The sequence below is a fragment of the Haliotis cracherodii genome, unplaced genomic scaffold, assembly GCF_022045235.1.
Source record: "Haliotis cracherodii isolate W230 unplaced genomic scaffold, xgHalCrac1.p SCAF_6, whole genome shotgun sequence".
In the NCBI taxonomy this organism is placed as follows: Eukaryota; Metazoa; Mollusca; class Gastropoda; order Lepetellida; family Haliotidae; genus Haliotis; species Haliotis cracherodii.
Window position 1 is genome coordinate 25,379,729 of NW_027266319.1, and position 13,753 is coordinate 25,393,481.

The 13,753-nt window shown below is 36.7% G+C and overlaps 1 protein-coding gene across 3 annotated transcripts in view; it reads left to right on the forward strand.

Moving 5' to 3' along the window:
- LOC139445161 (serine/threonine-protein kinase TBK1-like) overlaps positions 1–13,753 on the forward strand; it is a 45,787-nt gene that overhangs the window by 14,277 nt on the left and 17,757 nt on the right. For all 3 annotated transcript variants that reach the window (XM_071226274.1, XM_071226273.1, XM_071226272.1), the window contains exons 2-6: positions 4,158–4,334; positions 10,902–11,027; positions 11,878–12,007; positions 12,756–12,846; positions 13,501–13,591. In XM_071226274.1, the coding sequence (XP_071082375.1) occupies positions 4,212–4,334; positions 10,902–11,027; positions 11,878–12,007; positions 12,756–12,846; positions 13,501–13,591 (561 nt within the window). In that variant the 5' untranslated portion in view covers positions 4,158–4,211. The remainder of the gene's footprint in view (positions 1–4,157; positions 4,335–10,901; positions 11,028–11,877; positions 12,008–12,755; positions 12,847–13,500; positions 13,592–13,753) is intronic.

A 13,753-nucleotide genomic window follows, 5' to 3' on the forward strand; every position in this document is an offset into this window, starting at 1 on the left:
AACTTATTGTGAAAACACTATACGCTTTGAAGTTTTAAGTACCTTTACTCAATTTAAGCTGAAACTGTATTAAGAGGCCGAACATGGTGCTGTCAGATCACAATTATTCACAATGGCCTTTGTGTAGGTGGAACAGGACTTTCTTTGGCCCGTTAAAGAGAAATTTGCCGGACTGAAGACTTCCCTTTCCGCTGTGTGAAATGCGTAGCTCCAGTCATTGAAGAGGTGATCGGTAACTTTGATGTCAGTTTCCAGTCAGAAGATGCTAAAGAAATGAGAGTACCAAACCTATCGGAAATTCACATTACGGCTTCAGATGTACTCTCGTTGTTATCGTTATTAAAAATAGAGGTGCCGTTTTCGCCCGATACATACTAGCCGTTTTCGCCAAATGCGGTGCCGTTTTGCTGAGGTGCCGTTTTAGCCTGCACCCATCTATTTCCTACACAATATAGCTTGGCCAAGAGCTTCACGTCCACACAATACCTTTCACTTGTTATGAAGATAAACAAATTGAAATTATGTAGAGAAGATGATTTGTATATGGTGTTGTTGGTTTTTTTTAAGTGTGACTGGCGTTTCAGATTTATTAGGTTTCTCTCAGTTTTTCAGTTATGTTAGCACACGAACTGAATAAGCTGGGCCCGTCTCCAATATCAAAATATATTGGCGCAAGTTGACGACGCGCATAGGGAGCCGAGAACCAGCTTACCTTCTACATAGACCGTCCACATAGACCGTCCACAGTCTGAATTAGTCACGTTCGCGAGCCAAGCAAGCTTATCGAAGCAGAAGGTTGAACAGGTTTCGTTTTGAACATAAAAGAAAGACCCAAAAGGTCCCATAACGTGTATGTAAGAAACAGTAGGTCTTATTCAAAATATAAAAGCAGTACGATAGTTTGGCCTTAAACAAAATAGACCCAACATCACTGTCAGGTCTGGAAACTTCACAATATGAATATTTCAATATCCGGGTAATGTGGTAGTTTCAATCAAGGTTTTTAGAATATTTTCATCTAATCTTTTCATGAATGTTATTAACAACAGTTAATATTTAAAGACATGCTCACATATTAGGCTACCCTATTAGTATATAGTAAGAGCAGTATTCGGCCATCCCATGTTGTTATCAGGTCATAATGAAAATGTGTCACCACTTGTGGTATGATTGTTGAGGATAGGGAAGGGCACAGGATCATGTAACTGATATAATGTTCTATACAGACATGACCGCCTCCGTTGCCTAATGGTAGAGTGTCCGCCCCGAGAGCGGAAGGTCCAGGGTTAGATCCCCGGCCGTTTCATACCAAAAGCCGATAAAAGATGGAACTTGTTGTTACCCTTTCTGGCGCTCGCCAGTTAAGGGGTTAAAACAAGCACTAGTCAGAGTCAATATGCTGTGTCGCGGAGTCAATATGCTGTGTCTGAGTGGGGTATTCATGTTAAACTACGGCATGGTATCTCCGTGATCTAGCACTATAAATTGGGAGCAGTCCGGACTAGTACAAGCAGCCACACAAACACACACACGTACATGCACGTCGTTATATACGTGCAATAATATTGGAGGCGACGTTAAACCCCATTTCACCTCACCTATACAATAGTTTGTGTAAGGTATTATTGATGACACAATTTTCATATCGTTAATATTTCTTCGCATTGATGATAATTCTGATTATCAATCTTTTTTGCCAGCCCTAATTAAATTAATTGTTAGATTATTCTCCTGTCTGCCTCACTACCAAACACTCTTTCTTAACATAGTTTATGGTCCCTGAAGTACCCATAAAGAAAGTCACTGTGTGTACTCTTCTTTCTTTACTTGATGGAATATAGTGTTACAACAAAATTATAGTCATATTTCATATTTGCAGTCAGTGTACAGTGTTAAACACATCTTGATTAGTGTGTTCACTGAGTAAATATATATAGGTAAGAAATGTCTCTCAACTCTATTTTAGGACCATTAATATTAAGGGCAATATTTTCAATGAACAAATCTCTCACAATTTTTTGTTGTCCAAAGTCAAGGCTTATCTGATGGCCCTGAATGTTTCTGATGTATTATTTAATTGTTTTTTAAGCATGCGATGACAGTTCAAAGAGATTATTAGGAGGAACGTTGATTTTTAAGCTGCTGATTCTGTGAATGTATGTTATACATGTGTTTGCTGTCACAGCAATAAACGGCCTTACATCATGTCCACAAATATTATGCTGACAGTGCTTGATAAGCTGTTTAGCTTTATATGGGAATGTTCTTCACAGGTCAGTCATTATTCTGTAGTCTAGCCAGTGTACTGAAAGGAAGGAACATACTGTCACATTGTATATATGGTATTCAGTGTTCCTAAAGGCTATAGCATATGATACTGTAATCATAATCAGTTATGATTTGTAAACTTGTTATTCTGGTTCAAAGTGTTTCTCCAATCACATTTTCATTTTATGAAGCAGAAAACTACTGTTAGTAGAATGACGTCACTTCATGAATAAATTTGTATGTTCAATCTTTGTAAAATTAATACAACCGTTGTCAATTTTTTGGTTTTCACAGCATAATTGGAAAGTAAAAATGACATTTATGAATTGATCTTTAAATACCCAAAAGATTCTTGAGTCTGTGAAGATTATGGAAAACTCCCAACTAGTTTATGTATAGATATTAGATAAGTAGACAACAAACAACCATTAACTATTGCCTGGTGAATTATGATTAGTCAGTGTCACTGGGTGTGGTAATCACTGGGTGTGGTTGGTGTAACATACACTGGTGTTAGTCGGTACTTGACAAGGGGATCATTGGTAAAAATCTAGTTCCTTGTTAAATATCATTTTCAAACCTTTTCCCACAAATAGTTACCAAGTTATTTGACTGTTTCAAGTCATGTTTACTTTCCATTAGTACAGTCGTACTTGGTAATCACTCTGATCATCATCCATGACATCTGTTACCCATGGTAACCATGTTATTGTTTCCATCCTGCTGCAAGTGCCAATGCGTTTATTGCCCAGCCAAGCGTTTACTGTGGCATGGAGTAATAACGGTTGCTGTGGTCACATGATTAAGTTATTTATGTAAGTTGAAGTAGTTAGAAGGTGTTACCTAACAGAAATTCATTATGTTTACATGTACTTTTATTTAATTTTTTATTTTTCTATTTTATAAACATGATTAATGAAAATGATTCTCTTGTGTCAAGAGGAAACTGTTGTTTTCCCCCTTAGAACATTTACAGTTTACACTGATTCATTATGTTTTGTTTTGTAAATGTCTTTAAACATGGCCTCATTCTTGGATGTTCTGTACATTATCACTGTCACACTCTTTACTTTTGATATTCTGATAATGATATAGGACACATTATTATTAATTTATTAGAGATATAGATACGGTAAACCTTAATTTGATGTATTTCTGTATTACTGCCTGTAATTATTATTAACTATATACAACACTCTCACTCTTCTACAAGATGGGGGAATTTTCAGAGTTTTCTATTTGGGATTTGTTTATAATTGTATTCACCCATATGTTGTCATTTTCATAAGAAAACAAAATTATGGATGTCAAATTCTTTATTATTAGGAACACGTTCCAGAGTACATACTCTTACTCCTTCATCAGGTGAAAATTTTTTTTTTTTAAAAATAACAATCACTTTTTTCACTTGATGTAGGAGTAAGTATATGCTCCTGAATGTTGTGTTATGTGTATCACTTCTATCATGTCTATATGCCTTTAAAAGACATGTTATCATTTTCTATATATCCGATATATAGTCAGTTAGCCGAGGGTGAAAAACAAGATTTTCGTTCCCACATTTTCCTGTAAACCTAAACCCTTTCTATCGCATAAAGGAGGTTTTTGTACACAATCTTCATTGGGTAGTAAGCTTGCAAGTGTGTGCCTGAATTTTCAGGGGGTCAAAATTGCATAAATTGAAGGAAAAGTGCATAATTTGACAATTGGCTGTGACATTTTTATTAAGTCATTAAACTATCCAAATTATGTCTTTGATTACAGGTAATATATTCGGTTATATGATGTTGTCAAACAGTTTGTTTCATTTAACTGTCATTCTAATTCTCCGTGAAAACTTTGATTGAAATCATTATTTTTTTTATATTTCTTATGTCTTTTTGTTACAGGTTTGGAAAAAAATAATCAAATCTCCTTGGTATCAATGACGAATACTACAGTCCATGTCTGTCCCGAATTTTCCAATTCAAAAGGGTCAGTTACAGAATTCTGACAGGGTCACGTGGAATACTGCAGATAGTCTTGGAAGGGGGGCCACAGCAGTCGTGTACCTGGCCCGTGAAAAGGTAAAACAAAATCTTATATGGGACAATCCCATTTTTAATTTTCAAAAATTGCATATGATTACTAGCTGATTACAAACTGATCTTCAAAATGAATATCAGCATTGTACACAGAAAGAATAATACATTATATTCCCAATGATGTACCAGTGTAAGCAACATGACCCTTTGGGAATTCAGGAAAAATAGGTACTTGCTTGTAATAGCACACCAAAGAATATCGAGGGTTAACACAAGTTTATAATTACTGACCTGGTAGATTCTGTCGAAGAAGAGTGTTCGTCTAACTTTACTTTACAGCTTATTAATTAACAAACTTCTAAGTCTGATTGCATAATACAATAAGAACAAGTTTAAATGAACCACACACTGGTTAATAGTAACAGTGTCCGTTAGTTCGGACAGTCGGTGTGACAGAGAAAAGGTTTTCCACCAACAAATGAGGTAATGAGATACATGACTCCTGAGTCACTATGGCTATGATATATATGTGTGTACCAATATGTGATGTATGATATGTAGGAGTGTAATGATGTATCACACTATCAATGTATTGCATTTGTTAGCCCTACAATTGTTCTATATCGATAGAAATTTGAAAACGCTGATGTTATTGTTGAATAGTATGCAAAACATTCTATAGTTTCAAAAGTCGCAAAAAGTTAAAAATAAAACATAATTATTAGTCAGCAAACTCAGTTTTTACAGTCAAATTTCAAACCAGCCGTGTGTTGACAAGAAAGGATTACGACAACCTCAGATAAGAAGATAAGAGTTACTTTCCATTGGTTTAATATGCAACAGAGTAAAATGGCCAATTGTGACATTGTCCCCAATATTTTGTATATTCCTGCTACATTGATTAATATTATTATCAAGCCTTAAAGTTGGTTTAATACTATCACAATGGAATTATTGTGGGCTACTATTGCAGTACTATCGCAAAAGTGAAATAGTCCCCTCTAGTATTGTGGCAGTCCTATGTCATAGTACACAACTGATTGTTGCTGTAAACCTTTCGTTTGCTGTGATTTGGCTGGGATATTAATAAGTATTCAAAAGTTAGTGAAATGTGCACTTAATATGCTATGAATTACAAAATTTCTAAGATGATGATTATGAAATTGATAGAGAAGCTATGTGAATGTCCCATGTCTACAGAAGACAATTACATCCACATACCATGTACAAAAACACATTCTACCAAGCATGCGGATAAAAATGTCAACCCTTAGTAATCAAGCAGGCAGAGTGCTTGAGAAATTCTGTTAGACATGAATGCAGAGAAATTCTGTTAGACATGAATGCAGAGAAATTCTGTTAGAGATGAATGCAGAGAAATTCTGTTAGACGTGAATGCAGAGAAATTCTGTTAGACGTGAATGCAGAGAAATTCTGTTAGACGTGAATGCAGAGAAATTCTGTTAGACATGAATGCAGAGAAATTCTGTTAGACATGAATGCAGAGAAATTTTGTTAGATGTGAATGCAGAGAAATTCTGTTAGACATGAATGCAGAGAAATTCTGTTAGACATGAATGCAGAGAAATTCTGTTAGATGTGAATGCAGAGAAATTCTGTTAGATGTGAATGCAGAGAGATCTGTCTGGTCACCTTGGTGCAATGTTTCATTTCTCCATACACTCAGCAATAGAACTATAAATTCATAGTGCATAATCTCAAAAATATGGACTTGTTACATGTTAAGATCATCATGATTATTCAATTTAAGAAGGCATTTAGAAGGTATCACAAACTTCACTTACTTTGTTGGACTAGAGGTTGTGCATCTGTCATGTTACATGCAATTGATTTGTGTATGTACACCAGTCTAGCTTATCTAGTCTAGCTTGGCTATATCCACTTTGTGCTGTCATTGCTATTAATATCCTTGTTAGATTATATTATTTATCAAGGACAGAACACCGATGTAAAGTTAATATTACAATAGATTGTGTTTATGTATTTTGAAACTTTCGCCCACCATGAGGTTGCAGAGGTGCATGGGTGTTTTAGTAAACGTGTTTAATCCATTCATCGTTTTTTCAGGAGCACTTGTACTGATGTTATCGTGTCTTACATTTTGAAAAGGAAAACATGTTATTTACTAGTGAAAAGTTTGTGAATGTATACAAGAATACTGAATTTGGAATATTATGGTTATGTAGGCAGTCGTAGATTTTACACAAGAACTATTATTCAGTCGTTCACAATGAAGTGTTAAACATTTATCACTGCTTATACTTGTATGTGCTCCAATGATCATGATGATGAGTCATTGGTAGACACATTACAAGCTTGAGACTAGGTTTCTCTCATTACAGATATTTAAAAACTGTTAACAAACTTAAGGTGGGATAGACAGCATGAATCCTAAATGTAGGGAGAAAATGTTTGGTTCTTCCAGACGAACCAGCAATGATAATGTTGACATGGTTTCACCCTGCTGAAGTTCATATATCTACTTGGTGCAAATGGTGATAGTCACATTGCTGCTTGAATATTTTAAGACAAGATATAGGATCCATTTCTTAAACACCCACTGTCTGTCCAACTAGGTCATGCAAGTCATTGTCAGTGTCATGGAAATGTGACGCACATCTGCGGGAGACATTGATCGGCAAGTGTTATTAAACCCCACCCTGCCATCCATATTAATCATTCAATGAAATAGATGGCACAGTAAATAAATAAGACTTTTGTGCTTCCCATTCTGATGTTAAATGATTCCTTTCATTTATTCATGCCTTTTGATGAAAGAAAAATAGACCTGTATGCAATTTGATCCAAGAAGGCCCATTGTCACTGCTAGGTTAGCTATAGACAAAGTGTGACAACAATGACTCCATACAGTGTTTCATGTCATCAAGCAGTGGCATGCCTAGACAAGGACATTTTCGGCAAAAATGACTTTTAGATAAAGAAGGAAACAATCATTTTATAAATCTGCATGAGAAATAAGAGATTTTTTTATATCAAAATCTGAATAATTAAATATGGTATGGATGTTAAGATTTTGAAACAAACATGCCTTTTACCTTTTTAGAAATCTTCCCAATATCATAAATTGTATTTTTCAAGTTACTGCCCCACAGCCCCCCGAAAAAAAATGAGTTAACTCATTCCTGTTAAAAGTTTTAGGTGCGGTACGGTCTTTCAAAGCTCTGCATGTTTGTTGCCATTTAACGTCAATGACCAAGATGACGCAACCCTTGCAATGTGAATGATTGACTGCCAAATCTATGGTTTAGGCTATTGCGTATCTGAATACTCTTGATAATGAGCGTTTTCCCTCCCGGGTGATCTAATGCACCACAGTGAAATGGGTTTTCCATTGCGACATGTACTGCTGAACAACAGTATCCTTGACAGTTTTGAATGAAAAGCTGATTATAAGTAAAAACATGAAACATTAATCTCATGTAAATCACTGAGACATACTATGAATAATGCTTCACCATTTACTTGCTCTTTGTAACATAGAATTAGTATGAATTGGATAAAGTACTTGTATGATATGCTAAACAGTTAAAGGATTATATTCAGGATTGTGTCAATATCAGGATGTGTGTGGGCAATCCATAGCTCAGATTTAATGATATGGTGGTAGACTCGCAAAATACGACACGTGGCAGCTTCAACCATATTCACCGCCTATGAGATATGCGGAGGTGTGATTTTTTTGTTGGTCTGACATTTGGCATAGTAAATCATCGGATGTATTTGACACAAGCTAGGTTAATGCATACAAAGAAGACGATATCAACAGATTATATCATGCAGACATGCGTAGCATTTAAAACTTACAATTACATGATGTATCATCAAGATGAAACTGCTAAAATGGCGGCCATGCATGCTAGGCAACGTGTCATAGTTATTTGTGATTCTGTCGTCATTGGCTATTTTAAGTTCTGACGTTGATCTCAAAATTCACAAAGCATGTGTGCCTCACCACATGTTTGTTTGTTGCTAATGCCACATTCAAAGATATCCCAGCTATATGACAGCAGCAGCCTGTCAATAATCCAGTTTGAACTAGACAATCTAGTGTTTGGTATTGTAGACAATGATCAACGTTATTGGGGTACAATGACATGCAATCAACCAAGTCACCGAGCCTGACCACCCGATACATTTGGATAAAATTTACGACATTGTGTGTTGGTTGCTGGGGACCTGTTACGTCTTAGATTGTCCATGGGGTGTCCCATCACATGACATAAGAAAGAAGCAATATTTATATGACATTGTATGAGGCAAAGCTCCATCGCATTGCATGATACCATCATTTTCCTATCGCTGCTAAAATCTTTGTTATAAAGCTTCTCAAAAATGCATTATTTGACAGGTGAAACATACTAACTAATTGGCTCTAGTCACTGTACTGTTTCTTACTAGATTGCAGGAACAAAGTTCTCTCTCTCTCCCCACCCACCCTCCCACTTTGTCACTGCAGAGACCAAAAGCCCACTATCTTTTTAATAACTTGAATGAATATTGCATGTTTACAGTGTTCTGATCTATTTCATGAATATTAATAACCGGACTAATAGGGTAAAAATGTCATGTTGTTTTACCTTATTACGAATAATATGATTGGAATAGGAGTTTAAAGAGATATGACGTGAGTTACTTACCATTGCTGTCTATTACAAGGCAATGCAAATTTCATATGGTGTCAGTGTACATGATACAGTTGTTAAAAATAAACATATGTTACTCACAAGAATATGTGATTCCTCATGTTCCTTGGGTAATGTAATCCAATATGTTCACAGTGGTAAATGTCGTTTTTCTGAAACCAAATTTACGCTTGACATGAAATTATTTGTTTGCATAAACATGATAAACAATGGTAAACATAATAAATACACTTGGACATTGATATTGCTTTTCCATTTAATTATGAGGACAGCCTTTGACATCAATTTGTTTTAACTTCCTAATGCAATATTAACCACTGCTGTTTCAGACAACATGCATCCCATAATTAGATAATCTTTGTTATGATTCAGGGCTGTAGATATTCACTTGGTAACCAATGTTAAGCATTCTTGGCCTTCTCAAGTTCAAAACTCCTAAACAAACTTTTTAACAATCTAGAAATCATTGACCTGAACCGTATATCTAATAGTATTGATCTCAGCAAGTAAAAATCACCTTTAAGTATGCTACAAGACGTGCTACTCCATGTATAACTCTGTAATATCATATACTGAATTGAATAAAAAATATTTTAAAAAAAAATCTCCTTCAACACAATCAAGGGCAGTGATTGAATGAAATATCTTTATACACCCTGCATGCATCATGACGCTCTAACATACATTTCCACAAAGCACACAAGTACAGTAGCAGCATATTTGGTCACTAAAACATTTAGATTCGTGTATCTTGCTATCTCACGGAACAGTTTCATCCGACAAGACAATATGAAAACATTCCGCTTACGCTTTGCTATGTTGGCTTGCTTGCAAACACGATAAGCATGGCCAGCAGCTTTTTGAAGAAGTTTCCTGTCATGTGATCTATGACACGTATCCAATGGCATCCTTCACTGTGAATCACTTTCTATCAGGATTGTTGCTGGTGTCATGTATGTGTTGGAGTATATTTTTCTTGCATTTTTACATCTATATTCCCATCTGGTCTCTATGTCCATCTTGGCTTTGAAAAGGTTGTTAACTTAACGCTGGCCTACTTAAATAGTCTTAAAATAGATTACACTGTTACCGGTAGTCTGGCTCATATCACTAGCTATTTATAGTACTATTAATAATGACTGCTACCAGCTATTCCTCTCACATATGAAGGGCATTGCTAAGAAAGACAGATCTTCTTACATATCTTAACTGGAAAATGTTTTGTTCTTTTGTCAAACAACAGTTTTGTTAGTTTTAGACGTTGATTGATGTTTAGCAAAAATCTGACTACTATTAATGACACTAAACATTTGACTGAGAGTGGGGAGCTGTCTATATATGGTCATATTTTGTTACAAATTACAGAACTGATGATTCAGTTTACAATAGGGATGCAACAATGTATTGATGCATTGGTTAGTTCATATACATATTTTTCAAATGATATTAATTAATGCAATCTTGATGGACCTTTTATTGTTTAAATGTTACAATGTTTTATAGTGTAGAATTTAGAATACACACAGTGCATTGAGGGATTTGTTTGTTTGTTGTTTAGTGCTGCACTCAGCAATATTTCAGCTCTGTGACAGGGGTCTGTAAATAAACTGGACCAGACAATCCTGTGATTGATATCATAAGCATCGATCAATGCATTTGTGAAAGGATGACATGCATCAACCAAGTCAGCGAACCTGACCACCCAATCCCGTAAGTCACCTTTTATGGCAAGCATGGGTTGCTGAAGACCTATTCTACCCCATACCTTCACAGCATTGAGGGAAGACATTGGTATTACAAAAATAGAAATATTGATGCGTCTGTATTATTTATCTCTACCTATGTGACATGTTTTACTTGATTTGATAAAGAAAAAAATTACTTTTTTTAGGAATAATAAGTATCATTTTATCTTTATTTTTAGTTGAATGGCAATGTGGTGGCTGTTAAAGTTTTTCATGAGCATGTTTCAATGGTCGCGGGAGAGCTGGATCTCCTCCGAAGACTCAAGCACGAAAACATCATCCCCCTGCTCTACGTCGAACATGAGGTCAGTAGAAACCATCACCCACATTCTGTATGTCCAACATGAGGTCAGTAGAAACCATCACCCACATTCTGTATGTCCAACATGAGGTCAGTAGAAGCCATCACCCACATTCTGTATGTTAAACGTGAGGTCAGTAGAAACCATCACCCACATTCAATATGTTCAACTACGGTCCCAGCCCAGGTTAACCATTGTCAATACCATATTTCGATTTGTGATATTCATCAAAGTGGTTAACATCTATGACCTACAACAATTTAGTTTTTTTCCGTCCCAACATTAAACCAGCATACTGAGATCTGACTCAAATCTGTGACCTCAGATTCAGTTGTTCTATATGCTGACATGTTCGCACAGGGCAGAATTGATCACCATATATCGTAAGAGTCATAAGAGCCGACTAATATGAGCGTTGACTACACTGCATGACCTGGTTGATCATACCCTGATCGTTGCTCATGCTCTCAACAACTTGTTAGAGTTGTCTACAGGCCGACCTGGAGCTGGAATATTGCTGACTGCGGCATTGATCAACATTCAATCCACCAGTCTTTAATATGACATTAAACACTATTCAAAAGCTAAGGAACTGCTGGTCGTAACAGGCCACTAAGTGTTTCAGGGGATCTGTTGACTCAGCTGATAGTGTCCTGGTACCCCATCAGCATGGATGGTTGCTCACAATATCAATCACTGGATTGTCTGGTCCAGACTAGATTATTTACACGCTAACGTGATATAGCTGGAATATTAAACAACAAACAAAGAAAAACAACTAGTGACAATAATGTGAGTCCCATCTCTATCTACCGATGTTGTGTTTTTTCTGTACTGATGTTGTAACCTGCAGGCCATCTCAAGAAGGGTCGTGCTTGTCATGCAGTACTGTGAAGGAGGAAGCTTGTATCACATGTTGGATCAGCCACAGTACGTCCATGGATTGCCAGAAGAAGAGTACCTCCTTGTTCTCAAACATGTTGGTAAGGGCATACCTACACATCTGGATAAGACCTGTGAACATCTGCGGTAGAATAGGTCTTCACCAACCCATGCTTGCCGTAAAAGGCGACTATGCTTGTAAGAGGAGGCTAACATGATCGGGTAGTCAGGCTCGTTGACTTGGTTGATGCACGTCATATAATCCAATTGTGTGGATCGATGCTCATGATATTTATCACTGGATTGCCTGGTCCAGACTCAATTATTTACAGACCGCCGTCATATAGCTGGAATATTGCTGAGTTAAGGCGTTAAACAACAAACAAACAACTAGTGGTAATCCAAGTAATCGATTTATGATCAAAGCAGGTAATAAATCATAAAATCTGTAATTGATTGTTTTCAAATTACATGCCTGAAAAAGTTCACTTTAGTGAATTTCAAGGGATAATGAAATTGGACATGACATGTAAAAAGAAGAAGTCGGATAAACTGGCAAACAGACAAGAGCTCATGGCCTGTTGGTTCAAATTGTTGCAGTCTTTCCTGGTAGTTGTGTAAGTGTTGCTGGGTATAGTAAACCGTCATTTTGTTTCAGAGATTTTTTTAGAAGTAAACATTTATTGATTAACAAATTGCCATCTCAACCATGGTTAATTGTGATTGGGGAAGAGGAATGTAGCTCTTGATAGGGACTATCCAACATGCACAGTACTGTTAAGAATCAAGTCAGGTTAAGGCAACTTTAACGTCGCCATAAAACTACATTGTACTGTGGTTGTTTTTCAGCAAGTGGTATGCAATACCTCCGACAGCGCGGCATCATACATCGCGACCTCAAACCAGGGAACATTATGCGCCATATTACTGAAGAGGGCAGGTAGGAATCTTCAAAAAGGGGGACATGAGGACTCGGTGTTTGAAATTAAGTCCTAAGATTCAATTATTGTTCAAGCAAACCTCATTGACCCCATAACTGCCCTAAATTACCAACACAAGGACTGAATAATATATGTCAGTACATCATCACATTGTCTTAACCAAAGTCACTCACTCACACGCACAGTCTACTTTTGGTGGTCGAGGACAGTTTGCTGACATCTCAAGATGAAGGTGTTTGACGTTTACTTTTATTAAACACTGACCAGACCCGTGAAGATCCGGGCTCTTCAGCTCTTCAGCAACCCATGCTTGTCGTAAGAGGCGACTAATGGGATCGGGTGGTCAGGCTCACTGACTTGGTTGATGCATGCCATCATTCCCAACTGCGTAGATCGGACCTCATGATATCAATCACTGGATTATCTGATCCAGACTCGATTATTGACAGACCACTGTCTCATAGCTGAAATATTGCCGAGTACGACATTAAAAGACAACAAACAAACAAACAAACTGACCAAATAAATACCATAGTGGTGCTCGTAAGTCTTTCATGAAGTCATTCTATATAGTGCATGCTGTAGTCTTAGTGCACTTGACAATTAATTAACACTTCAGCATGTTAATACAGTGTTTAATTTCTTGTTTTCAGCTCCATCTATAAGCTGACAGACTTTGGGGCAGCTCGTGAACTCCATGAAGAAGAAAATTTCACAAGTCTCTATGGAACCGAGGAATACCTCGTATGTTTATGTTGCATGTCATCAATTGCTGCTAAAACTGTGATTTGTTCCTACTTAACGTATCATGGCCTTGTAGGTAGACTAGGTTGACCTCTGGGTTGTTGCTAGAGGAGATACATTGAATCAGATGGTCAGGCTCAGTGACTTGTTGCTTGCATGTAA